General features: G+C 38.1%; 1 protein-coding gene across 30 annotated transcripts in view; it reads right to left on the bottom strand.

Moving 5' to 3' along the window:
• Positions 1 to 27115, bottom strand: part of HIVEP2 (HIVEP zinc finger 2) — a 198309-nt gene that overhangs the window by 13216 nt on the left and 157978 nt on the right. For 12 of the 30 annotated variants that reach the window (XM_082730848.1, XM_082730845.1, XM_082730821.1 and 9 more), the window contains 4 exons: positions 16904 to 16998; positions 10546 to 10590; positions 4099 to 9653; positions 2963 to 3117 (listed from right to left, as the gene is read on the bottom strand). In XM_082730848.1, coding sequence (XP_082586974.1) covers positions 2963 to 3117; positions 4099 to 9270 — 5327 coding nt within the window. In that variant the 5' untranslated portion in view covers positions 9271 to 9653; positions 10546 to 10590; positions 16904 to 16998. Of the gene's footprint in view, positions 1 to 2962; positions 3118 to 4098; positions 9654 to 10545; positions 10679 to 16903; positions 17016 to 25431; positions 25559 to 27115 lie in introns of all 30 variants that reach the window. The other 18 variants (XM_082730839.1, XM_082730842.1, XM_082730826.1 and 15 more) reach the window with 4 other exon arrangements.

Below are 27115 nucleotides of genomic sequence, written 5' to 3'. Positions count from 1 at the left end.
ATAGGGACTTGGGGTATAGCTGTTCAAATGGGCTTCCATAAATCTCAGTCAGTGCAGAGTTGTGCCTTACTACTTTTGGATTCGAGTGCAGACTCCACACAAGAAATATCCAAAAAGTTATACCAACATATTCAAATCAATGTATATCATTCATTAACATTACATCGTCTAAGATGTGCATGCAGAACACATACACATCCCTCTAAATTTGCTAAAATAAGTATAACTGATAATAGAATTCTTCATTGCAAGTTTTAACTTTATTTTTACAATCCTGGCATGAGAGTGTCTCCAAAATTTCTAGCTTACACAGGCTGAGCTGAGCTCACCAACTGTTGTCTACAGATTTGATCCGCTCTTCCCAAGGACCATGAATTTGCACTAAAGTGGAGTCCAAATTTCAAGTAGCTTCTGGTAAGTACTGTTACATAATAAAAACTAGAGATTCTATTTTTCAATCAAATTTGCATTTGTTTCCAGAAGAATTTAATCGAGAGGTTTCAAAGGATGTCTGAGGTCATCTAGTTTAATCAAATCAGTTAACCAAGTCTTAGGTATTCACCGTGATAATGCGTGAAAGAAACCTTTCCAGTGCTCAACCATCACATTTTCTTTAGACTACAATGAAACATGATCAATCATAGAGTACAGTAGCATTCTATTGAATAATTCAATGAATATCATTATCTTTAAATCAAAGCTAGGCTAGAATTATGGGTCTAATGTCATTCTTGGAAAAATATTCCTTTCAAGAGGCTCTTTTTATAACTTCAAAATGTAAACAGACATATAAAATGCCCTAATTCAGTACAGACTTAGTTTAAAGGCACTCCATTTACAGGTTTTTTTGTTTTGGTTTTGGTTTTTTACATTCTAAGAGCATTGCCATTTCTCCATTTTGTCCTAGTAGCTAATCTGTCATCAGGAGTAAAAGTTCAACTTCATTTGTCCAACCAACTGAAGGATTTTTAGGAGAGAAAATCCAACCACATATTTAAATACTAACTCTGTTATGGATGCTATTCAATCTTAACATTATTTACATTTTGGTCAGTACCAAAAGATCCAGGTGGGAATTAAGTAATAACAATATCATATAGAATGAAACAAATAATTTTCTAGAAAGCCAATTTTCATCACAGAAGGACACCTTATGCTTAATGTAGCCCATCATCACAGTTGATGGGAAATGCATTTTATCTTCAGGTAATATAGTTTTATTTTTAATGTCTTACCTGTTTAACTTGCAAACAGTAAAATTCAGTATAAAATAAAGCTGCATATTAGAAAAATTTGTGCAAATAAAGTATTTTACCCTTCGACAGGTCTGCAGACCCATGAATCTACTTAGTACAAGAATTAATGGATTTTGAAAAAATAAAAGCTATGTTTAATTAAATTACTAAATCTAGGAATTGCATAAAGCACACATCCGCTTAAAAATTTGGTCAGTAATACTTCTTTTTTCAAGTTATTCCTTTGCAATTACCAACATGAGAGGCAGTAGCACACTGCTTGGAATGAACAGCTGGTCACCCCCTGTCAGAAGTTGGGTCACAGATTAAGAAATGATTAGGATGTAGCCCATACCACAGGACAATGAAAGGAGGAAGAAATACTGTAAGGGCACAGTCCTTGTGGATCATAAAAACACAACAATAAAATATTCACATATGCTTTTTCACTTATGTCCTTCGTTGGTGGAGATGGGCTCTCCTAAGGTAATAAGAAGGTTTCTGCTAACCTAGTACAAGTGCACAGCTATGAAGACTGCTGAATATAAGCATGTTGATTCAGTCACAGGGACCTCTTAGTCTCTAAGGAAAGATAAAATCTATATTTCTCTCATTTGTGTTAAAAGATGAGGGATGTCAACAAAATATCAAGACAGGTTTCAAGACTCCATACAACTGAGGTTTCAATGTTGAAAATACTAGACAGCCAAAAGGGCCAACACTAAGAGGAAAACAATTTTAATAATTCATCTCTAAACTGGTGAATCTACATGGTAAACAGATATTTCCTATCAGTAAACATTGAATGTTTTATAATCAAATAAATAACATTATTCTGTCTTCCAAATGTAACTAGAATAAATTCATGCTCATGGAATCATGTAAATTACAGATCTATTGCAGAGATACGGCTCATTACAACAATAATGCCCCAAATGTGGTTAATATGCTTTAATATTTTTAATTTTCTCTCATGTAACTGACTGAAATTAAAATACATTTCTATTGAAATTTAAAATTAGATGTTGCACATATATGTAATTTTTCTTTACTGTATAGACATCAAAGTCATTGGGACCTTATCACTTGTGTTTCTACAACTCAGGACTCAACATTTAAAAAGAAATTCCCAAAGACAAAGAGACTGTCACAAACCAGAAGAAACAGGGAAAACATGACAAATAAATGCAGTGTGGTGCCCTGGCTTGGATCCTGGGACAGAAATAGGACACTGATGGAACTGGTGAATTCCTGACAAAGTCTGGACTTCAGGTAATACTAAAAGCAATAAAATGAACCATCAAATTAACTAGTTCTTAGAATTATACATGAGTGTACATGGTTATATTTTTGTAAACACACAATAAAATATGTCCATTAATATTACATAGAAAAATAATTATAAAAGTAAAATTAAAGAAGGAACAAGCTTAGATGATATCAAGAGTCTATCAATTTAGTTGATTTCATAGTGCATGAGAGGTGTGAAAATTTAAAGTAGAAGCTCAAATCTTATGAACAGGGACATTATCATTGAAAGTAAGCCTTTGAGAGCAAGGGCATGAACTCATTATCTATTACCAGCCAGACTTCAGAAATGTGAATAGAGAAGGATTTCACCTTATACTTCCAACCAGAGTAGATACTATTTTTTCCACGTGTACATTCGTGACCATTGTCTCTGACTTAGAACTGAATGTCTCACACATACATGTATGTTTCCTTACCCTCCTTCAAAGATTTTAATTCGGATTGGCTCCGTTTGTTTAGATCCAATATCTTTATCTCCATGAATATCTCCTTTCCCTCTTTCCTTTAAGATATTTCCAACTAGTTTCCTTTCTAGTTTGCTGCCAAATAGAAAGGATGCATCAGGTTTCATCTGTAGAACAAAAGAGAGAATCATTTCAAATGGTTTCCCTAAGACAGAGGAGAAGCCCACACATTCTGCTCTTCTCTAATCTCTGAAAATTAGCCTAAATTCAATTCTAAAGGGTTGCAGCCCATTTACATGAAATAAGGGATGTTAGAGATAAAAGCAGAGAATGACACTTTTAATGGAATTATCCAACATTTTGTTAAAAAATAATACTCCTCTGCTGGCACTTACTCTGTGCAACACTAATAAAAACAGAAAACATGTTCTGTATTCCTAAATACCAATGAAAACAATATCAATTAAGGACATATTTTCAAAAATTGTTGAAGGGAAATGGTAACCGGATTAAGTAAAATAGATTTTTAAACTCAATTTGTTTCATTAATAATTCGGCAAAAATTCCAAGTGTCCCTTTTAGTATTTTTGCAATTTTATATGTGAGGTATCAATTGTTCATGTAGGAACAAATCAGATAACTGCTTGGAAAAATGAGTTTTGGGAGAGAAATAGAGAAAATAAATTTTAGTAAAAAGTATTGTCAATGTGAACACGCCCCCTGGAGTTTGTGGAGTTCAGTTCTGACACATGCACACTTCCTCCCTGTTCTTTCCTGTTACTGTCCATTCCCATATTCACAGAGTTCTACGTCCTGTATCCACACTTCACAATCCCCTCAATTCCTCATATCAAAAGAAAATTGGATCTTCTGGGTCACTAACACAGGCCAGAAAGGAGAAGAACCCAAAGGAATCGGTCCCAGTGGTAGAATTTCATGGCACCTGGGTGAAGGACAGATGTCCTCAAGACTCAGTTCACGGTCTGTGGCTTCTTCTCTTACTAGGGAAGGGAATTCAGTGTCGGGGAGGGCTCCCTCGACTCTAACCTTCATTTCACTTGTATGTTTTAGACCTTATGTCCTTCACTCTGTATTCTACTCAGCAAGTAAATCCACACTACCGGGCTTTTAGAAATGGTATCCATTACCTGAGCAAACTGCTTCCAAGCACTTGATGATGTAAGTTTGCCAGTTCCAGGTCTGTGCATAGCAGCCAGAGTATAAATTTCTGCAGTGATTTTTTGCTTGGACCTCAGAAGAGCCAGAGTGGTCTTGGTGTTCAATCCTGATGGGTTCGGGTTACAGGAACTAATGCACCATGAAGCATAAACCGAGGATTTGAAGGTGGCCTGTTGCACGTAATTGGGTTTTGTATAATTCAAGAAGCACCAACTCACGGTAGTTGTTGTCCGCAGACTAGGGAACTGAAGAATCTGCTGGAAATCTGCCACATCCGTGAAAAGAAGAGTTGAGTTTGCCATTTTCCTGCTTGGGCCAGAGGCCATGTGCACCAGCATGCCAACAGGAAGCTTCTGGCCCTTTCCTTGCTCTTCAAGCTGACTGTCTCCCGGAGGCAACGAGGAGCTCTGTGGGCTCATGCTCATATCAGATGCTGTCTCATCAATATCAAGTTCATCTGAGGACTCTCTGCTTTCAGAAGGCCCACTGGACTTCTGGCCTAGAGAGGGTGCCCTGGAGTTGGGTGGGAATGGCTCCCTCAAGGGCATGCTGGCAGATGGATGGTCTTGGGATGAGGAAGGGGACAGTGAGGAGAAGGAAGATGACCCTGACTGCAAGCCATCTTTTGGCTCAGAAGCACAACCTTGTCGAACCAGCTGGGGTTTCTGTGGGCGGGACATATCCTTCTTGATGTCTGAGCTGGTTAGCTCCACAGCACTGAGTTCCTCGACAATCTGTCCATACATCTTTTCTTCTTTGACCCTTTTCTGCTGCTTTGTTTCCATGAAGAGTTCTAAGCTGCTGGCTGGAGAAAGCATCCGCTTGCTACCTCCCAGTGTGGCCACACCGTCAGACGTGGAAGGCAAACATAAGGGGATAGAGGATTCCAAGCCAAGGGGTAAGGTCTGAGGTACTTTCCAGATGGGGTATTTTTCTAAGCCTGCATGTTGCCCCAACATCTGGGCAATGTTGAATCCTATCCCTTGCATGGCCGCATTGGTCACCAATGTTCTTTGGGTAGTATTCTCGTCAACTTTGCATATGACAATTGCCGGACTGTTCTGCCCAAGTATCTGAGAAATGCTTGTGTACATGACACTCCCATAGGATGGGACGTGGGTCTGGATCCTAACAGGAACCACTGTTCCTGGCAAGGACTGTAAAGGCCCGGCATTTGCTGAGGCAAAATCTTCTTGAAGAACCTGCTCAGAGGGAGTATCAGGTGACTTGGTGCTCTGGTCTGATGGAAACTTTGGAAGAATGTTCTTCGAGTGTAGCCCTGATGTTCCTGAATAACATGGGTAAGTCTGCTCTTTCGTGTGTGCATAATCAGCAGATTTCTTTCCAGTGTGCTCTGTAATATGCTCTAAGGGATAGCCAGGATGGATTTCTGCCTGGAAGGAAGGCTTGCCACAGCTCTTCTGAGGGTGCTGCATGAGGGCATGTGGGAAATGTGCCTGCCACCAGGGAGGCTGCTGAGCTGGTAAATGAACCATACAGACGGTGGGATATTGAAACTGAAACAAGGCATTCTGGATGGGAGAAAATGGAATAGTCTCTTGATGTGGAAATAAGTGCGGCTGCTCAGACAAGTGCTTGCTCGCAATGTAGGATGTTGGTTGTATCAAGGGATTTCTCAGAGATTCCTGACTGTCCATGTGCACCATCTGCTGTTGGGCCAAGTGGAGTGGCCCTGAGCTCAGCTGGCCACAGGGCCCGACAACCTGCTTCCCGGGGTCCTCTGCCTGGAGAGGAGGCAGCACAGAGGTGGGGGCGTGGTGCCATGCGGCCCTGAGGCCGGCGTGCAGGTGCTCCATCTGCTCCTGCTTCACACTCAGATCTGCACCAGCCTCACCCTGGGCGATCTCCGGAGAACCGCTGAAGGACGCCTGCCGCACCAGGAAGCATTTCTTCCTCTCCCGCGACGGAGATAACGTGGTGCCGGCCGATGCCCCTGCCACCGGGGCGTGGGACAGATTCCCATAATCAAAGGATTTGCTCCGGATTTCTGGAACTTCAGTTGGGTGAGGACAAGGCATCTGCTCGGACGAGCAGCGCCGCATCTCCTTTTGGTGGTGGTGACCCGGGACGGACAATGAGTAGGACCCAGCAGGGACAGTCAAAAACTCGGAATGCTTCCCAAACTCATCCTGCTTAGGAGGTGCGCCAAGCTTGATGGATTCTTCTCTTTCGAAAGACATGGAAAAACTGGAGCTATGGGACAGGTTGCTTTCCTGACTGGGGCTGCGGGAGAGGCCGGTGCCTGTGGATTCAAAGCTGGATTCCCCTGAAGAGTGCTCCATATCGGCAAGGCGCAGTCGCTTCTTTTTGGGTGGCAACTTCTCGGCTGGGAGCTGGGAAAGGGTCTCGCTTCTCTGGGGCCACTGAAACTCCTCCACAGGCTTTTCCGGCTCTTTACTCTGGGTGTCTTTCTCCTTCTCTGGTTTATCAGGCTCCTCTGTCACTCGAATCTCAGGAACTTGAATGTTGTGCTGGCGCACCAGCCTGGGTTGCGCATGGTAGGACTGCTGCTGAGCATGCTGGGAAGGGGAGGGCTTTCCCCCACTTTCAGCACTGTCTGCCGGTGGAGCCCACTCTGGACTCACCGGGGCTTCAGAAATCTCACTGTCACAGGTCTCAGAAGGTGAGGAGGCTTTATCCTGTGCACTAGCCCCCAGTTCAGCTGACTCAGACCTTTCGAATGAATTGGGTCGGCTCAGTGAGTTTGTGTGCTGAATCACAGAAATCACATTTCCAGGAGGCTTCCTGCCCGCTAGGTCTGACATCTTGTCTGAATCAGTGGCTGAGGGTGACTCCTCGGACCCAAGAGATGGGCTTCCAGATTGGAGTTGGGGTCGACAGTGCTCAAAGCGCTCAGAGTGGCTGTGAGAAGGGTTCTCGTGTCCAGACATGGAGAATCCACCTCTTAGTCCTTCCTGCATCTGCAACTTGGGGTCGTAGTCGGAAGTCATCATGCCCATGGGAGTGCTCACAATGCTGCTGCAAATCATGGGGGTGTCCTCCTCATCTCCTACACTCTTCTCTTTCCGGCGTTTTCTATTTTCACATGTAGTTCCAAACACGGTTGGCACACCCTGCAATGGCACCGTGGGATCCATAAAATATTCGCCACCATGTTTTAAAGAGCTGAAGCAGGAAATGTCCCTGTAGCCTTGCTTTGGCGTCTCAGAGTCTTCCCATTTCTTGTAGGGTTTCCGGCAGACATCATAGTCATAGCCCATCCGGTCCCCAGACATTAATTTCTTTTCCTTCAGGGATAAGCCTGTGATACTCTTTGACATTCTGCCATGGTGTTCTGCCTCCATGTGCCCCTCTTGTACTGAAGGCAGCTCAAATGCAGCTTGTCTTCTTAACATGCGCTGAGGGGGTATTCCTACCGTCCCTGGATAGAATACATCATCGGAACCAGACATCCTTTCATCAAATGAGTGACTTCCTCTCAAAGAAGGAGGAATACTTAGATTAGTTGCTGAAGAAGTTGGCATCGAGTTGCTTCTAATAAGGGGTGAAGAGTCCACAGGAGCTTCTAAGAGAATTGGGTTGCTGCCTTGGAAATTTGCAGGAAACAGCTTTCCTTCATTCCTGATAGATGATGGCATAGTCTGGGATTGCCTGGATTCGCTGTTGAATTTCGTGGATTTCAGCATGCTGGTTTGACTGGGGTCGATTTCTCCCTTGCTTGGGATCAGCTGTGAGACAGGATCTTCAAACATCTTGACATCTAACCTGGTGTTTACGTGAGGTAATGACTCCATCATGCCCTTTCTCCCCATTGTGGCACGCTCCTGACTTGCGGTTGTAACACTGAGTGTATTTCTGGGACTAAGCCGACAGTATTTTCCAAAGATGATTTCTTCGTAAGACTTTGCATTTGTGTTTGGAGGGCTTATTTGCTGCTCTGCACTTTCTGAGCGAGAAAAGTAACCGGAGTCAGTACTTCCTTTACTGTGCGGGCTCAGAAGGTTAAGAGATGGCTCAGAATCTTGTCCTTTTTTCTCTGACAGTCTTAGTGCAAGTTTCTGTTTCACTGTGTGGGAATCATCAGGCTTAGTATTTAGAGACGGGTTTGGTAGCATATCAGAGCCTATATACTGAGAGCTTTCACTAGGTAAAGGAATCCCACTTTTGGGGATAATCAAAATGGGCACTTTCATGGGCCCTCCCAGTGATTCTTCCAGTGACCCATGATAGCCCCCTCTGCTGGCAATATCCAGTGGGATCGATGGGCCAGGACTCATTTTCTCAGAAGCCTCAACAAATAAAGAGCTCTCCTCATCCGTGTCTGTACTCTGCTCACCGTCTGAATGTATTTCTGCTTCTACATCAATAAAACCAGCCTCTAGGTCCAATTTAGATACAGCTGACTCTGTGAAAGGGACTAATCCTGCCTTAATTGCATGGGCATGTGACTTCCTGTGCTTATACAAATTGCTCTTTGTCTTGAATGAGAAACCACAAGGTATACATGGATATGGCCGCTCACCAGTATGGGACCTGATATGTTTTTTCAGTACGCTTGGTTTGGCACACGCCCTGCTGCAGTAGGGGCAAATGTATTTGCCGGGCTTTTTGGGTTTGTGCTCTTTCTTGTGAGCATCTTCTGACTGTTCGATACTTTTCTGAGAGTATTGGCTATAAGCAGGGTTCAGACTTGAAATCTTTTTTCTAGGGTAACCACCACTGTGGCCGTGTATAGGAAAAGAAAATAAGTCCTCGGAGGCAACAGATGGCAAAGGGCCAGGGAAAAGCCACGGAGGGCCTTCGAGGCTCTGATGTGGCTTGTTGCTGTGCATGACCCCCTGTGGCAATGAGTGCTGAGGGAAAGAGAGTGAATGTTGGCATGAGTAAGGACTCGGACGGTGCGGTGGGTATTGCTTCTCTGTGACCTGCTGTGCCACGTCGCTAGGTGAGGCCAGTTTCCCAGAACCAAAAAGTTGTGCTGATGCTGTGTCTCCGATTTGCTCAGGATCTATTTGTGGTTGCCGCTGTCCTTCTTGACTGCCAAAAGTGCTCATCTTAATAACAGCTGATTGTTCCTGTCTCCATCTACCTGAAGCCTTATCAGTTTCTCCAGACCTTGAGGTAGCTTTTTGTCCTAGAGCTGTGTCCCCGGTGTCCATTTTGTTACAAGGTCTTCAGTGCTAGTTCACTTGAAAGCCATGCAGACTCATGCAGTGTCTTCCACGCTGTGCTTTTCAGAGCTCGTTTACTTCCATGTTGCAGGGTGTCTGCAGACTTGCTGAGTGCTCCTTCTCTTTGGAAACTTCCACACCCACCCCGTAGTCTTATGGGCATTCGATGGTAATTTCCTTGGACCAGGGCTATAACACAGTTCTCTCCATTGCAGAACTGTCCATCCAAAAGCTAAGTGCAAATCTATAAAGATTTCTTATGGCATTTGAATATTTTCGACTAGCATGAAATTGGGATGAAGAGCCTGGGAGAAATTTTGCCCATCAACTACAGCAAAGTTCAACTGCCAGTTTCACTAAGATAAAATGATCTGAAAGAAAAAGAAACACAAAGAGATCGTCATAACAGTTATCTAGTTAGAAACCAGAACCAATCCCAAATAGCCAGGCTGACCTTGGATAAATTGAAAATGATTTTTACTCTAAGGAATACTTTAAAAAAAAAAAAGAAGATTTTATTTATTTACTTTTGGGAGAGAGAGAGCATGAACAGGAGGAGCAGATGGAAAGGGAGAGAATATGAAGCAGACGCCATGTGAGCGCAGTGGGACTTGATCTCAGGACCCTGAGATGGCAATCTGAGATAAAACCAAGAGTCAGAGGCTCAACAGATTCTGCCCAGGCACCCTTCCCAGCAATACTTTTTATAGCTGTCACATTAGTTCCACAATTAAAAGATATTAATTTCAAACATGGAATTAAGTCATAAGCATAAATTTCTTCAATGCTTTAATTTTGGTCATCCTTTTATATACTCCTTAGTTTCAGTTAGAAAAGCATTTAAAAGAAAGCTTCTGATTGATATCATTTATGTAATCGTAACATTTTTTAAAGGCTTCATTAAAATAAATTTAGACCTATTTCTGAACAAGTTGTATAAATTACATACTTAAGTATATTACATATTTCTCTATATGGACATTTTATAGATTAATATATGTATAATAAAACAAATACATGCAAAACATATTTCAAATATTTAAATATATCATGTATTTTATATATATCTATATTTATATTAACATACAATACAGATATATTTTATAGATTAAAACCGGTGATCAGCAGAGCTAGCTAAGACTATAAGAATTAAAGATTGTCCCAGATCTTGGGAAAAGGCAGGAAAATAAACAATTATAATATCTTCATAAAACTTGAAAAACAAAACACATTTTTGTGATAGTTTGAAAATGTTATGATTACCTGAATGGTTTAGCATTCTCATGGACATGATTGTCTTGACGCTTCCTGGGTAGAAAATAAACGCAGTTAGGAAAAATTGTTCCATGAAACCACAACATTGCTGTATATAAAGGTCAGTTTAATGTAATGTGCCCTAAAGAAAAAAAAGATTAACCAGTGACTTCTCTGAATATACTCTGCTAAAGCAGTAAACTTTATATTAACTCTGTCCAAAACAACTGAGAGGGAAAAAATTATTAAAAATTGAATAGCATTTTCTAAAATATAAGATTATTATATCAAAACACCTTAGTTTCTTGACACAAGTAGCCTGGTTCTAATTAGTTAAATATTTTTTAACGATTTTATTTATTTATTTATTTGAAAGACAGACAGCATAAATGGGTGGGGAGAGGCAGAGGGAGAGGGACAAATAGACTCCCCACTGAGCAGAGAGCCCCACGCGGGGCAGGATCCCGGGATTGTGAGATCATGACCTGAGCTGAAGTCAGGCACTTAACTGACTGAACCACACAGGTGCCCCTAATTCCTTAAGTATTAAAACTTGAGAATAGTGGAGGGTTTTTATTGAGCCTATAGGTTTGCACATTTAAATTTATATCACAACAAATCAAGGAATTCTCCAGATGGCTGTGAATGGCTCAGGGAAACTTAACAACTTAGAAATAATTAGATTTTAAGTGAATAGTCATCTTCCATAAGTGAATGGCCATTGTCATACCCAGAGGATTCTGAGAATTTCAGTGTTCAACTCTATCAATTATGATGAAAACTGAGGTGCTTCCCTGATAGGCAGTGTGGCAGTGCTTATCAAAGTAAGAAAGAATATAGTCTTTGGCCCAGAAATTCCATTGTTGGAAATTTATCCTTACAGAGGTACCTGCACAAGTGCACAAAGACATGCATACAAGGACAGCTTAAATTAAAATATGACTCCGCTAGGGGACGCCTGGGTGGCTTAGTGGGTTAAGCCTCTGCCTTAGGCTCAGGTCATGATCTCAGGGTCCTGGGATGGAGCCCTGTATTGGGCTCTCTGCTCGGCGGGGAGCCTGCTTTCCTTTCCCTCTCTGCCTGCCTCTCTGCCTACTTGTGATCTCTGTCTGTCAAATAAATAAATAAAATCTTTTAAAAAATATATGACTCCATCATAAACTCAGCCATTTAAAAAAATAAAGTAAAGCAATATGTACCCATATAGGAACTCATCCAGAAGGTAGTAGCATTGAATGTTAAAAACAACAATAAAAAACTCACTGCACCCTAGGATGCATTTAAGAAAAACGTAATCTACAGGGATGCCAAATGGCTTTTAACTCTCCTTAACTTAAATTGCGAAGTAGAATCAGGGAGTCAGAAGAAGGGGCATATGCCCATTCCCTATCTTTCACTTATGATTTTTGGTGATTTTTGTTTTTGTTTTTGTTTTTCTTTTTTCTTTTCTTTTCTTTTCTTTTTTCTTTTTTTTTTTTTTTTAGGGAGAGAGAGAGAGAGCAGAAGCAGGGGGATGGGGGAGGGGCAAAGGAACAGAGAGAATCTCAAGCACACGCCCTGCTCAGCACAAGCCCAACTCTGGGCTTGATCTCACAACCCTCAGATCATGACCTAAGTCAAAGGAACAAAAGTCTTTTGGGTGAGGAATATTTGTAACAAGACATCTGTAATCAAAAGTTCCTTCTGCTAAGAGCCAGTGATTTGTAAAGCAATAGATGGAAAAACTAACAATATGCATATTAACTTTGGTTTGCTGGAAAGTTTTCCTATTGGATTGAATTTTTCCTCCACACCGATCTTCTGCATACTTTTATAGGCAATAAGACAAAAACTGAAAGAGAAGTAATGGCCCTATAATATTGCAATGCAAATTTACTTCAGTCAGAGCAATCGTGCTAACAAGAATATGCAATGTCGAACCCAAATTGACTGAATTTTTTCTCTAATTAACTAAGTATTTAAGGTTTATGTAAACACAACCACCATCAGGCTTTTAATGGTGAATAGTACCCTCTAAATGGAAAGCACAGTGTATTTTCAACTCAACAGATACAACTGTGAGCCTCTCCTCAACTAGGAGGTAGAGCTTGAACTGAGTAATTTCTAAGTTACTTTTCATATGTAATATTTTACATGACTTTGACCTGTATATGCAGCTCTTTTGCAAGTAATAACAATGATAATGCTTATCATTAATAAGTAATATCAATGATAATGATATGGCATTTACCATATGCCAGATACTGAAACAGAGCTTCCTAGGTGTTACCTTATTGGCTCTTCATGACAACTCTATGTGATAAGTGTTATTATACCTATTTGACAGAATCATGAGCCTGAGGGAGGATCAATCTCCTTAGGGAAGTTGACTGTCAGAACCAGTCAAACCCAGGTTTGGCTCACCTCCAAGCCTACAAGATCTCATCTCTCCCATCCACTTAGGCTAGTAAGTTTTATCGTAACTTAAAATAATACATCTTCAGAAATACTTTCTCCTAAATATTGTTTGTCCCTTGGATTTTAATATTTCTAGTCCTTAAATTGTTCATCGTCTTGGGAGAATATATGAGTTTTACATGGTTATACTATAGAAAGTGTCCTCAAAATGCCACTTCCTAGAAATCACACAAATCCATAATTTAAATAATGTTCAAAATGACTAAATTGTACAAACTATATATTGTCAAAATATAAAGTATTAAGAACAGTATTATGAGGACAGCTTCTTGTGAGAACATGAGAAGTTATCATGACAGATAATTGAAGTGCTTTGAAAAGTGCTCCTTTTTAAGGAAAGGAAGAAGCTCACAAGTGAAAATTAGGCATATGGTCACTTCCCATTCATTGGTTTACCCAGAATAACATAAAATTTTGCTTTAAAACACTGACTTCAAATTAAGCAATTACATAAAATTTTTTGGAAAAATAGGATTGGAATAATACATTTAATAATTAAATAGAGTAAAACATTTTATTTAGTAATGAGATAATATCTTTATAAATCACACAGTTTTAATTTCTGTGGTATACGGTAGTAAATTAAAACTATTATACCCTAAACAACACATACACAATTCTTATTCACTAAGAACATATTATAAAAAAAGAGATGCACAAATTAAAATCACACAAAGGCAGTACTATTTTGCTATTAAAGAATGAGCCAGAAGACGAAGAAAAGTGACATACCAAAGATTCAAAAGCCGGTATTTCGTGGTCAGAACAAAAATTACCTAGAAAGTTTAGTTAATTGTGGAACTTAAATTTTAGGAAAAGAGCCTATTCAGGAAAAGTCAAAATCTACTATTTTATTTAAAAAATCGATTTTGCTGATATCACATGGGACCATCCCATATTCCAATAGCATTTATTATCCAGAAAATTTTAAAATTCAAAACTTTGATCCCAGTCAAAAAATACATTGACAGTATAATACAGTTATGCAAATAGCTTCTGTCAGGGAGACCATTCCCTTTTAAATTTCTAAAGACAAGCCTACCTAAAATGTCCAACCATGTTATCTCGAAACTGGATGATCGTCTGAACCACGTTCCCTACTTCAGGTCATACCGGAAGAGCTTCTGTCTGTGTCTGAGCTAGAGGTCTCAGCAGGACTGGGGATCCCTCTGGTCTACCTTCCTCTAAAATCCAACATCTCATTTTTCACTGCAGTGAAAAGCTTAAGAATATCACAAGGGAATTGGGAACTACTCCTATTTCACATCTACCTTTTACATTAGATTTTAAACATAGCTGAGAATATAGCATTTCTCTTCAACACCAGCCTTGGAGAGGCTTCAAATAACTGCTATCCATAAAGTCAGTTTCCTTCTTGCAGTTTCTGAGGCATATGGAGACAAATAGGAGGGAGAAAACACGAGTGATGGGTCCTTAGAGGAATATACTGATCATGTTCTTAAACCATTAAAAATGTGCCTCTCTTTATCAATCTCTTGTCTACAGTTGTTTTATCTTGGAAATGGGAAAGAATTTGCCATGTAAGTTGTGTGTACCATAGATCTATTACTGGGCATAGCATATTTGTCTTGTTAAAACCAGACAGGATTTGGGAATGTTCCGCAGTCTCTTTGCTGCTCCCCTCAACTTCCAATCGAGGGAAGAATTCACTTTTAATCTCAAGGCTTTCAAAGTTGAATCCAAGATGAGATGATGACATTCATCTTTTTTTGGTTAGGTGTTACTTTTAATCTAACTACCAACAATGATAAATTCCTGAGCTTCTGTCTTATTGTTTAAATGTATGAAAATGCTTATTAATAGGGAAATGGTAATAATATTATTACCACCCATCAAAAGTGCCCTTGTATGTGCCTGCAGCTTTACTTACATTTTCTCAATAGACATCTATTTGGCACTATGAAATCCATAGTTATGTGGTTAATTACAGCTATATCACTTCTCTATTTTGAAGCTATGTCTCATTTTTCATATTCCTAAATGTACGCTAAAAGTTAAATTTCCAGTTTTCCCAATCAATTGATATGTTCAAAAAATGTAATATTAGAGCAATCCTCATATGGGGAGGAAAAAAAAAAAAAACCCAGCCAGTTATTTCATTCTGTGAGATTTCTTTTTATGGTAAGCAAACCCACGCAGAGTCATTTTTGGCACCCATTGCCAACAAAGGAGAGATATTCCAAACACAATTTCGCATTCACATTTGAAATTTTCCCAATGTCTTTGAGCTCTATGAAAGGAGTGAGATATTTCGTTGGAGAATATGACTCTGGGGTTTCCTGTGGATGGTGCTCCAGCCGGTAGAAACCCTTCAAGGCGGTAAAGACAGGCACTGCCTGGCAGCGTAGGCACATTTTTCAGAGGGGGACAGTGTTGAAAAAGATATTATCCTCTGCGTGGCTATTACATGGAAGAGTTGCATTTTTCTAAAAGTGTGCCCTCTCCCTTGGCCACTCTTCACAGTCCCACTCAAATAAATTTGGCACCCAGTTAAATAATTTCCTCAGACAGGCCTTGAAAGGAAAGGCACAGAAACAGCCTCCCGTATAGACCTCAACAGAGGTCTCTTCAGGATAACAGCTGGGTGGGATTGGCAGGAAGGCAGGCTTGCTCTGCAGATGAATAAAGGCTTACAGTATCCAGAGTTGTCAATCTGGGATCTTTTGCTTAGAAAAACACTATCTTAGAAAAAAATCTTTACCTCAGGAAATTAATCATTACTTGTGTGGTGGCAAAAGTCAAGTGTGCATCACATAATAACATCCTAAATAATGATGGTATAAAATGACTGGTAACAGACACTACCTCTCTACTTTCATAATTTTAGTATTAAACATTTTTAAAAATCAAAGTGGTCATTTGGCCTTTTTTGAGAATGAGGGGGGTATTACACTTGTAAACAAGTATGCACATCTTAAAATAGCAATTACTGAATAAAACTTTGGAAGCCGTTTCCATATATTTGCTTTTAAAATGCCAGAGATCAATTACCAAATATTTTAAGAAATATATGAGCATCTCAGGGCACAATCATGGTCTCACAAATCAATACCACATAGGAGGACTGGGTAAGGGGGAAAAGGATCTACAAAAAAACTGTGACCATTGCCAGAATCCAGCTGAATACAGACTTATTTCCACAGGATGATTTAAAAAAAGGCACCGTTCTGAAAGCCAAATTCATTATAAATGCTTCTTTTATTAGTAAAAATCCCCATAACAACCTTAGTTCTCCCTAAAATAAGCCAAGTTGCCAATATGAGTAGGATACTGTATATTAATATAAAACCCTGCCAATTGAGAGAACTTTTAGAAAAAAGTAAAAATATTTTGATGATTACCCTCTAATTTGACATATGTTAAAATCCAATTTGATATTTAAAACCTAATGGAAAACTAAACTGTATTTTTCCACACTGGCTACACTGAGGGCATGATTGCAGATGTTTGTATAGTTCGCATATTTAGTCAAGGTATTTATGGCTTATTTTGACTGCAGCCTGCTTCTTTCAATATCTTGTTCTAAAAGTTTTTTGCAGGTTTGTTGTTGTTGTTGTTTTGTTTTGTTTTACAATTGAGATTTTTTTTCCTCCTTTGTAGAGCCAAAATAATTATGATTTACTAAGTAGAATATTACATGAAAATAAACCTTGCCAGAAAGAAATTCTCTTAAATGAGATGATCTTAACTAAAGGAATTATCATTGCAACTGGTTTGCAAAACAAAACAAAACTTTCACAACCCTTTTTTCTGGAGAGGGCATATATATTGTTTCCTCCCTGATTTAATGTCGAAGTTGGTTTACATATGGGTACATGGTAGGCCAAAACTGCTTTTCAAGTTAAATATAAAAACAATTAGAATAAAGTAATAAATTGTAGTTATTAACCTGTTATCCACATATCAAAAGACGGCATCACAACCATCGATGCCTTCCACGAGGCCGACTCTCCCCACAGGAACTCATGCACAACTTCGGGGAATCTAAAAAATGAACAAGACTATTTTTTAAATGATGGCACTTGTAGTCAATTTAAGAGGCATGCTTTCTTCATTCACAGAAACTGCTTTCTTTGAGGAAAGAAAATTTGGAAGAGGATCTCTCAAGAAGACATTTTTTTTTTCCTGAAGAAAAAAATTTCCTCTCTTAACATAGTTAAAATCTTTTGAACAAATACTTGTATTCAAAAGAGAATTGCCTATACCAGCAAAAGTGGGGGCAATTAGGAAAATAATGGCAGGGTTATATCTTAACATATTGGAACTAGAAATTATGCCTTGGCTGTGCATGACACAGTCCCGCCTTCAAGCTGAGAGTCTTATAAAACTTACTGTGGTATATCAGCAAAGAAATTCCAAAGGATGAAATCTCAGATAACCTCGTCGCGAATTCTTTTCTATAGTTTATTTCAGCAATGTTATGTTCTGGGTTAAAATTAATTTCTGAAATAGGAAGCCAAAACCAACCACACTAAAATCCTGAGACTTAACAAGAAATAAAGGAAGGGACTTTCTCATACTTAGAATTAATATTTACCCAACTTTAATCCAAAGAAATGCATGGAAAGTCAGTCAAACTACTTAATCCAAGTAGATTAATCAATCAACTGTTTTAAGACGGTTTACTTCCCCATACAAAAGGCCCGTATAAAAGTATTATTATATTATTCTTAGATGGTTATTGTATATTTGTTCCTTTTTTTTTTTTAATATTGCTTTTTCTTCCAGACAAGTTAGAGTCTCATAGGAAGGACTAAAGATTCAAGACATGGCAAAATGTGCCTTAATCCAGTCCTACTTCATGTGAGCATTCAAAGTGTTCAAAGGAAGTAGTTCGCTTTAACGTCCCCCCTTTCCACACCACCACAGTATCACTTCCGGACCCCCTGTGCGCTTTGAGATCTGAATCATTATAAGCAAGTAGGCCCACTTGGTTCCTCAAAAGACACAAAAGGTACAAAAATAGCTTCCGCAATTGAAGCAAGAACCTCGTCAGCAGCCAGATGAATGTGGGTGGTCAGATAAGAAGATTCCGTTGCTGCAAAGGGCAAATTATTAAGCAAATGCTAGATTTATTTTCTTTTTAAAACTATGTTCTCCTTGCCTCAAATCAACCATTTGCTGGTACTGAAAATGACACTTGACAAGCTCTACTGCTCTCCAAATTGAAAGCTTCATCAAAGCCAAAGAGCATGATTGATTAAATACTGAAAGGAAAAGACATATATTCTATAAGATAATTAACTGTATCTATATTTTTAACAAACCAAATAACACCTCTTTAAAGAAAAAAAAAACAATCTAAAGTGCTTTAAAAACACACACACAAAAACTATACTTTGGCAATATGACCAACTCTAAAGTAAAGCATGGCAACCCTCCAGACCAAAAAAAAAATAATAATAATAATTAATAAATCACTGAGCTATTTTGCACTCCAAACAACATTCACCTATGACATAAATGGGCCAAGAATCTATAGATAGAGCTATTTACAGGGAACAATAACTTCAGTATTCAGTGACTACATATGATTGACAATCCCATAGTCACCGAACTTAAGAGGTAATTAGGGAAAAGAAGAACATAGCCGCTAGAAGGCCAGCATGGGCACCCACTCCTTCCAACTGAGTTGCAAACTATAGATAGGTACCCAACCATTCCCAATCCCAGAAATCCTCATTCTTGCCAACAGCTTCCACAGGCAAAACAGAGCACAAGAGTATCCATCCCTCAGACAAGCTGTGACAGGGCAATGTTCCCAGTTCTGAATCTGCTTTTCCAGGCTTAACTTTCCAGGACTATGGCTACTAGAAATAGGAAACACTTCTCTCATAACATGCACAAATATTTGGAATTTGAGATTAGAGAACATCCCTTTTTTCCCTCAATAAGATTGGAATTTCTTTGACATGCCTTACAATTCATGACCTCTTCAATGTTTGGTTTTCCCTTGGAAAACAAAAAAATCAGTGGCAGGGATATTACACTTCCATTTTACCTTACAGAAACTTCCAGGTAATTAGTATGATTTTAAGGCAAAGATCTGGGTGATATGAACATGAAAGATATGACACCAACTTTGGTGACTGTACACAAATAATTTTGTTGTAAATTAGAATCAGTAACGGCTTCTACAAAGAAGGCAGTTATTACTATTACCATAAAGACCTGAAGATAACCATCTCAGAAAATGATTTTTGCATTAATTTTAAATGAGTTTTGGGGCCTGTCTCCTTATCAAAATACAAGACAAATCTTTCCTCAAATAGTTCTTGAGAATGTAGTGTGACAACTTATGCTTATGTTCCCTGGAAATCAAGACTTCACACAGTATACTCTTAAACGATGGAACAAAAGAGGAGAGATTTTCATTTCTTTAACTTTGCTTTTCGGTTATTAGATTCATAAGAAATCATCAAGCAATGAAACTTTAATATTTAATAAAACTAACAATTTTAATTCAGGAAGTGTTAATGGATCTTGTTAAGTAACCCCACATCATTTAAAATTCTTTCCTAAATAGGGGGTGAAAATTATCTTTCACTTTACGAAGTACAGACTGATTTTTCTGTCATCTATAGGCTTACAGGAGAGTTCCTCAAAAATATTTTCCAATTCCCCCATCTCCAGCATGTAAAAAATACTTGGAAAATTTGATCATTACTGTTTCTGTCCCAGTGGCTTCTCAACCCTTCTACTCTTAAAAAATCTTGGCATTAGATATTTATTCTTGGATGCTTATAAGGTATTGTCACTAAGCCAAGCAAGGAACACACTGAGCTGTGATAGTAAATGATAGACGAGATAGATAGATATATAGATAGATAGATGATAGATAGGTAGGCAGATAGATAGATATGTTTTTAAATATCCATTACTGGTAGGATTTTTCATTATTTCCAATCTCTATATTTTCCAAATTATTTTGAGACAAGTTAGGATTTAATAGTTTAATATGACTTTCTGATGAGTCTTGCAAAACGTTAAAGCTTCATTGGCAAATTCCTTGTGCAAATATAAGTACCTTCCATCATTCTTTTTTTTTCCCCCCTTAGGTTAAATAAATGCACACTAGATCATAATTTTAGAAGAGCTGATAAGATAAACCAGTTGCATTTTAGATGAGAGTCATCACTATTAAAAATAATTATTATTCGCATCAACTCTATGAAAAATGGCAAATAGGACTGGAAACAAGATATGGTCCTTCTGTTTCTCATTTAAAAGAAGCGTTTAAATATGACATGTTTAAAAGAATGAACACTGCTCTTCACACACTAGAGAAGAGATACTTATATTCAATAGTAGTAAAAGAAATTCCAAAGTAGTAGGTAAAGATGGGAGAAGGGTACTTAAAGAGAAATGCATGCTCATGATGCATTTTAATTCCTCCAGTTTTTTGAAGAGAGGCATCTTCTCCCCACCCAAAAAAGGAAAAAAAAAAAAAAAAAGGCTCTAACTGGGCCCTGGTTCCACTTCGGAGTGTCTGGTGTGGCAAGGTTAAGAGGTGGCTGGGAGGTAGTAGAGAAGGTAGGCACACATGATGACATGACGACAACACACACACACACAGACACACACACACACTTTGATTGGTGTGATGATTATAAGCTTAGATCTTTGGAAGCAGTTTGTAAATCAAAGTGAAGGTTGGGGCTGGGTTTGAAGTGGAAAGAAGAAGAAGAAGGGTTAAAGAGATACAAATAGGAAAAGGAAAAGGTAGTAATTTTTGGAACATGGAACAATTAATTACTGGGACAAGGCAGAGGCTCTGAAAAGTCACAAAATGTGTGTGGGAAAAGGGAGTTTCCACAAAAGGAAGTTGGGGCAAACTGAATCAAATTCACCTATTTTGTCTTTTTGCTTAGGGTTCTGGTTCTAGAAACTGCTTGTGAACATGATCCCAGAGCTACCTGTGGTCTTTGCTGCTTCTCAGCATGTAGCTGCTGCTGGAGCACAGACAAGACACAAAATAGAACATTGTGTAAATTAATATTACTCAAAACAACCAAAAAAGTAGGCGCATGTGATTTAGGGATATAACTTAAGTCTCCTTAACTAGATTTTTTGGTCACTATTTAATGACACTTTTAGGCATTTGTCAATGCCCACTATGCACCAGAAAATGGGCTAAGTTAGCAAAATACAGAAAGGGAGAGGCAAGCTCTCTATTTAAGACTTCAGAGCCTAATAGGGTGATATTCATGAACAAACAATTTTTACAGAAAATAAAATAAATTCAGTGAAAATTTTAATTTTCCTAAAATGAGTAAAAGGTAGAAAAATTAGTTGTCAGAGTGTTTTTGGTGCTTTGACTTATGTCAAATATAAATATAGTACAGGGAGAACACAAAAGAGGGAATGGTCAATTTTATCGAGAGAACTAGGAAAGGTTTAATGAGGAATAGATCTTGAGTAAGTCTTCAAAGAAAACTCTGCTAATACACAAAACTACACAGTTCTCAATGTGAGTTTGAGAAATAAATACACTTGTCTGGTATATCATTCCAGTTTTTCTCTAACTGTATATGTTTTTAGGAATGGTGAAAAGTTAGTTCACAGAGTTACTTAAGGAATAAGGTGTTCTCGTTAATACAACCTTATGGTTAGGGAAAGACTACAGAGAAAATGATTTTTGTTTTAACATCTGCTAGTGATTATTTTCCAAAGTATATGAGGCTTCTTCTTGAGTTAATTAGAGTCTCCTGAACATAATTTAATCTTTCTTTGATGATTCAGTATCGAATATTGCTCTCTTGTCCTTACTCTGCATCTGGACTGAGATCATCTGGTATTGGCTATGCAAACTTCTCCCCACATGTGATTCCTAAGCACATGTTATATTTTCCAAGATCACAGTTGTAACTGAGATTTGTTTTCTTGATCACAGATTTGACATCAAATAAGTCATACCTAACTTGTTTCAGGAGCAGGTATATAACTATCCACTTCTATCATAGTTAATTTTTTAATCTATTCTAAATCACACAGGGAGTAATAAGTACTGTGAAACATTTCAGAAATCATGCAATCCATCAGTCAACTAACAGAAGAAAAGGGTGAGAACCAGAAAAATCAAAATATTTCCTTAAGGAGCTAACAGGTCATTATGATGGCTTGAGGCTATTGTTTAGGTCTTCCAACTTCAAGTCAATTATTTCCCACTCTCCACACTACTTCCTCTAATCTGTCCTTTATTGCAGAAACAGATTAAAAGGAATGAAGAATAAATAGCACTGAACTTTAAATGAGCGAAAATGATTATCATCCATACTTTAAAACTAACTGGTCAAAGAAACAGAAAATAACAGCAGCTAAAAACCAATGCTCCCATTGAACTGGCTAACAATTTTTACAGAAAATAAAATAAATTCAATGAAAATTTTAATTTTCCTAAAATGAGTAAATAGTAGAAAAATTAGTTGTCAAGATAATCAATTTCTACAAGTAGTCCATCATTTCATATCCAAACCAAAAATGTTTATTTAAGTCTTTAAATTTATTTAATTTTCCAGCAAAAGCTATTTTCTGTTATCAAGTTTCTTATGTTGTTATAATGAAAAAATTTTTAAATTAAGCATTTTAAGTAAAATTATGCAATCACTTTCCCCAAAGTAAGGATAGCTCTTTCACTAAAAGCCAATGGAGGTATGCTCTTTGGTTCATAATAACACAATTTCACCAAGGAGGCCTGTGGAAATATGGTAACCCCATCTCCACAACTATTATTTCTCTGTCAGAATGGTGTATGTTGCCTTGTTTTTTTCTTTTTTTTTTTTTTTAAAGATTTTATTTATTTATTTGACAGAGAGAAATCACAAGTAGATGGAGAGGCAGGCAGAGAGAGAGGGGGGGGGAAGCAGGCTCCCTGCTGAGCAGAGAGCCCGATGCGGGACTCGATCCCAGGACCCTGAGATCATGACCTGAGCCGAAGGCAGCGGCTTAACCCACTGAGCCACCCAGGCGCCCGCCTTGTTTTTTTCAAAAGGGCAAGAAGAATTAGATGTTTTGTATGATTAAAACTCTTACTATTTTTGGTGCAATTTTAAATGGGACTATTTTCTTAATTTCTCTTTCTACCTCTTCATTATTAGTGTACAGAAATGCAACACATTTCTATATATTGATTTAGTGTGCTGCCACTTCACAGAATTCATTTATCAGATCCAGTAGTTTTTTGGTGGAGTCTTTAGGGTTTTCTATATCATGTCATCTGAAAATAGTGCAGTATTACTTCTTTCTTAGCAATTTGTTTACCTTTTATTTCTTTTTCTTGTCTGATTTCTTGCACAAAAAATAAAAATATATTTAAGAATAAACTTAACCAAGGAGGTATAAAGCCCTATTCTCTGAAAACTATCAACTGATGAAAGAAAGTGAAAACAACACAAACAAATGGAAAGATATTCCATGCTCATGGACTGGAAGAACAGATATTGTTAAAATGTTCATTTTACCCAAAGTGATCACAGATTTAATGCAATCCTCATCAAAAAGCCAATAGCATTTTTCATAGAACAAGAACAAATAATCCTAAAATTTGACAGAATCACAAACAGCCAAAGCAATCTTGAAAAAGAAGAACAAAACTGGAGGTATAACAATTCCAGATTTCAAGATCTACTACAAAGCTATAGTAATCAAAACAGTATGGTATTGGCACAAAAAGCAGATGCATAGATCAACAGAGCAGAATAGAGAGCCCAGAAATAAACCCAAGAATTTATGGTCAATTAATCTTTGACAAAGGAGGCAAGAATATGCAATGAACAAGACAGTCTCTTCAACAAATAGTGTTGGGAAAACTGGATAGCAACATGCAAAAGAATGAAACTGGACCCCTTTCTCACACTGCACACAAAAGATAAACTCAAAATGGATTAAAAACCTAATGTGAGCCCTGAAGTCATAAAAGTCCTAGAAGAGAACACAGGCAGTAATTTCTCTGATATCAGTCATAGCAACATTTTTCTAGATAAGTCTCCTGAGGCAAGGGAAGCAAAAACAAAAATAAACTACCAGGACTACATCAAAGGTACCTATAAGCAAAACTAAGAGACAACCTCCTAAATGAGAGAAGATATTTGCAAATAACACATTTGATAAATAGTATCTAAAACACAGAGGGAATTTATACAACTCAGCACACACAAAAAACCAAATAATCCAATTTAAAAAAGGGCAGAGGACATGAACAGACATTTCTCCAAAGAGGACCTACAGATGCCTCATAGGCACATGAAAGGATCCTCAACATCACCCATCATACATTCTTGGTGGAATGTAAACTGGTTTAGCCACTGTGGGAAACAGTATGCAGGTTCCTCAAAAAGTAAAAATTAGAACTACCAGATAATGCCAGTAATTCCACTACTGAGTATTTGCTCAAAGAATATGAAAACCCTAATTTGAAAAGATATATTTACTCTTATGTTTATGGCAGCATTATTTAATTATTTACAATAGCCATGATATGGAAGCAACCCAAGTGCCCACCAACCGAAGAATGGATAAAGAAGATGTGATATATACATATAATGGACTATTACTCAGTCATAAAAAAGAATGAAATCTTGCCATTTGCAACAACATAAATGGATCTAGAGACAGAGAATATAACACTAAGTAAAATAAATCAGAGAAAGACACACACCGTATAATTTCACTCATGTGGAATTTAAGAAAAAAAATAAATGAACAAAGGAAAAAAGAGATAAACCAAAACCAAACTCTTAAATGAAGAGAAAAAACGGATGGCTACCAGAGCGGGGACATCAGTGGGAGGACAGGTTAAGTAAATGAAGGGGATTAAGAGTACGCTTTTCAGGGGCGCCTGGGTGGCTCAGTGGGTTAAGCCGCTGCCTTCAGCTCGGGTCATGATCTCAGGGTCCTGGGATCGAGTCCCGCATCGGGCTCTCTGCTCAGCAGGGAGCCTACTTCCTCCTCTCTCTCTCTCTGCCTGCCTGCCTCTCTGCCTACTTGTAATCTCTCTCTGTCAAATAAATAAATAAAATCTTTAAAAAAAAAAAAAAAGAGTACGCTTTTCACAATGAGTACTGAGTAATGTATAAAATTGTTGAATCACTATGTTGTAGACCTGAAACTAATATAATGTTGTATGTTAATTATACTGGAATTAAAATAAAAATATCTTTTTTGTTTTCTTGGTTGTGAACATTTTTATTTTTATATTCCAATTCTTTTTTTTTCCCCCTTTCTTTCAATTCCCACTATTCTATCTCTTAATGTTATTATGGTAGGTAAATAACCACTTCCTGCCAAGCTTTCTTAAATATTTACCCTAACTAAATATTTGGAGGATTAAACCAGAGGAGGACTATTTGGCTACTCTACTCTAACAAGAAATACAACAGCAAAGTCGTAATTTCAATATATTGTGTTCTCAAATTTTACCTTTTCCAGTGCTTATGCTTACTCTTTGGTTGCTACAGGTAAACACAAGTAAGGTAATGATTCCTTCTCCAACTTCTCCAACTTTTCCTCTTGGATGTGCCAAGATTAGCATCAAGGCCAATGTTAACTTCGGATTATGGGAACAAAGAGAATAGAGAAAACAAATAGTAAAATAAGCATTATTTTATAAGAATGCATAAAACAGGCTGACTTTGTCTGAAGGAAAAATCCATCTCTCACAGTAGACCCTCCCATGTGAATGGAAATAATACCAGAAGCAATGAATGTATAACTGAAAATAGGAATTTCATTTCGTATCTCATGCTACAACCAATTCTCAGGTCGGAGAGAAAAAGAATCATCTTAGCTCCCTACATTATGTCTACCCACAATAAAGATCCCTGAAGAAAAAAATCAAGGCAAGGCCTATGACATATCATATGTAGCACCTGACCGGATGGGCCCTGTCTGCCTCTAATAACTGAGCAGCTGAAATAATCAATTCTATCTCCTCTCTTGAAAATTCTTACAGAGTGAGGAAGTTGACCCATGTGTCAGTGTAGAGGTTAGCAACCTCAGTAAGTCAAAGAGCACATCTTGATTTAGCACTGTCTGTCCTGGATTAGCAAGGCACACAGACTTCGGAAAAGGACATAATGTTAGCACACAGCAAATATTCTGAACCTCATTCAGTTATTATCAGAGTTCAAGAAAGCATATGATCAAAAAGGGCTTGAACAACAAAGCAAGCCTCAGCAGAGGTACGTGGTTCAAACAGAAGCCATGTTTTACCCAAAGGAAGTAAGCAGAAAACCTTTTGGTTGTTCAGGTACTCCCCTGACACTTTGATAAACTCTGGATGGCATATTTTCAGCCCCATCTTGGAATATATTGTTGCCCACAAAGTGTAAGGCTAGAAAAATCCCCACGGTTTCAAGCAGGCATTTATAAGATCCTCTTGGGTAAACTCTGTCAGATAATTCCAGAATTCCACCTGCAGGCCCTTTCACACAATCAAATGACATTTTTCCCAAAGCTTTTATAAACTAATGAAATGAAATAAAATATCATTGGAATGTAAATTTCATATTTATTTGAATTTGAATCCAGATATTACTGATTTACTTACAATATATATGTAATCTAAGTATCATACATTACATAAAAAACATATATTATATCTGAAATTTAGACAACTTCAATAGCACTTACCAAGAAAAACTGAATTAAGAATAATGTTCAGGTGTGGAATTCAAAGATAAGTAAGACAAAATTCCTGCTTTCAAATGGCTTACTGTCTAATAAGCAAGAAAACCACATAAACAAGCTAGAAAAGCAACAGGTACATAAAGTGGAATTACGGATTCACAGAAACAAAAGATAGTTTGGGAAAACTGTCTTTAAGAAACATGATCTTGGGCCTTGAAAGGCTAGGATTTGGCAAGCAGAGATGCAAAGAAAAGGCATTTAATGTGAACATACTGTTCAAAAGGGAAGGGCCAGGAATGCTGGAGAAACTGTGACTGGCATATTCGATATAATGAGGTAATGGAAGTGGGACTGAGAAGGGAAGGTGGTGGCAGATGATAAAGGAGCTTCATTTGGTAGATAATGAGAGCCAGCACAAGTTCTAAGCACACTGCCACAATCACAGAAACACTTAACAAGTTCACATTTAGAGCCT

This window comes from Mustela nivalis (assembly GCF_964662115.1).
Source record: "Mustela nivalis genome assembly, chromosome: 5".
Taxonomy (NCBI): domain Eukaryota; kingdom Metazoa; phylum Chordata; class Mammalia; order Carnivora; family Mustelidae; genus Mustela; species Mustela nivalis.
The sequence above is the reverse complement of the archived record's forward strand: the minus strand, read 5'-3'. Positions and strand labels throughout refer to the sequence as shown.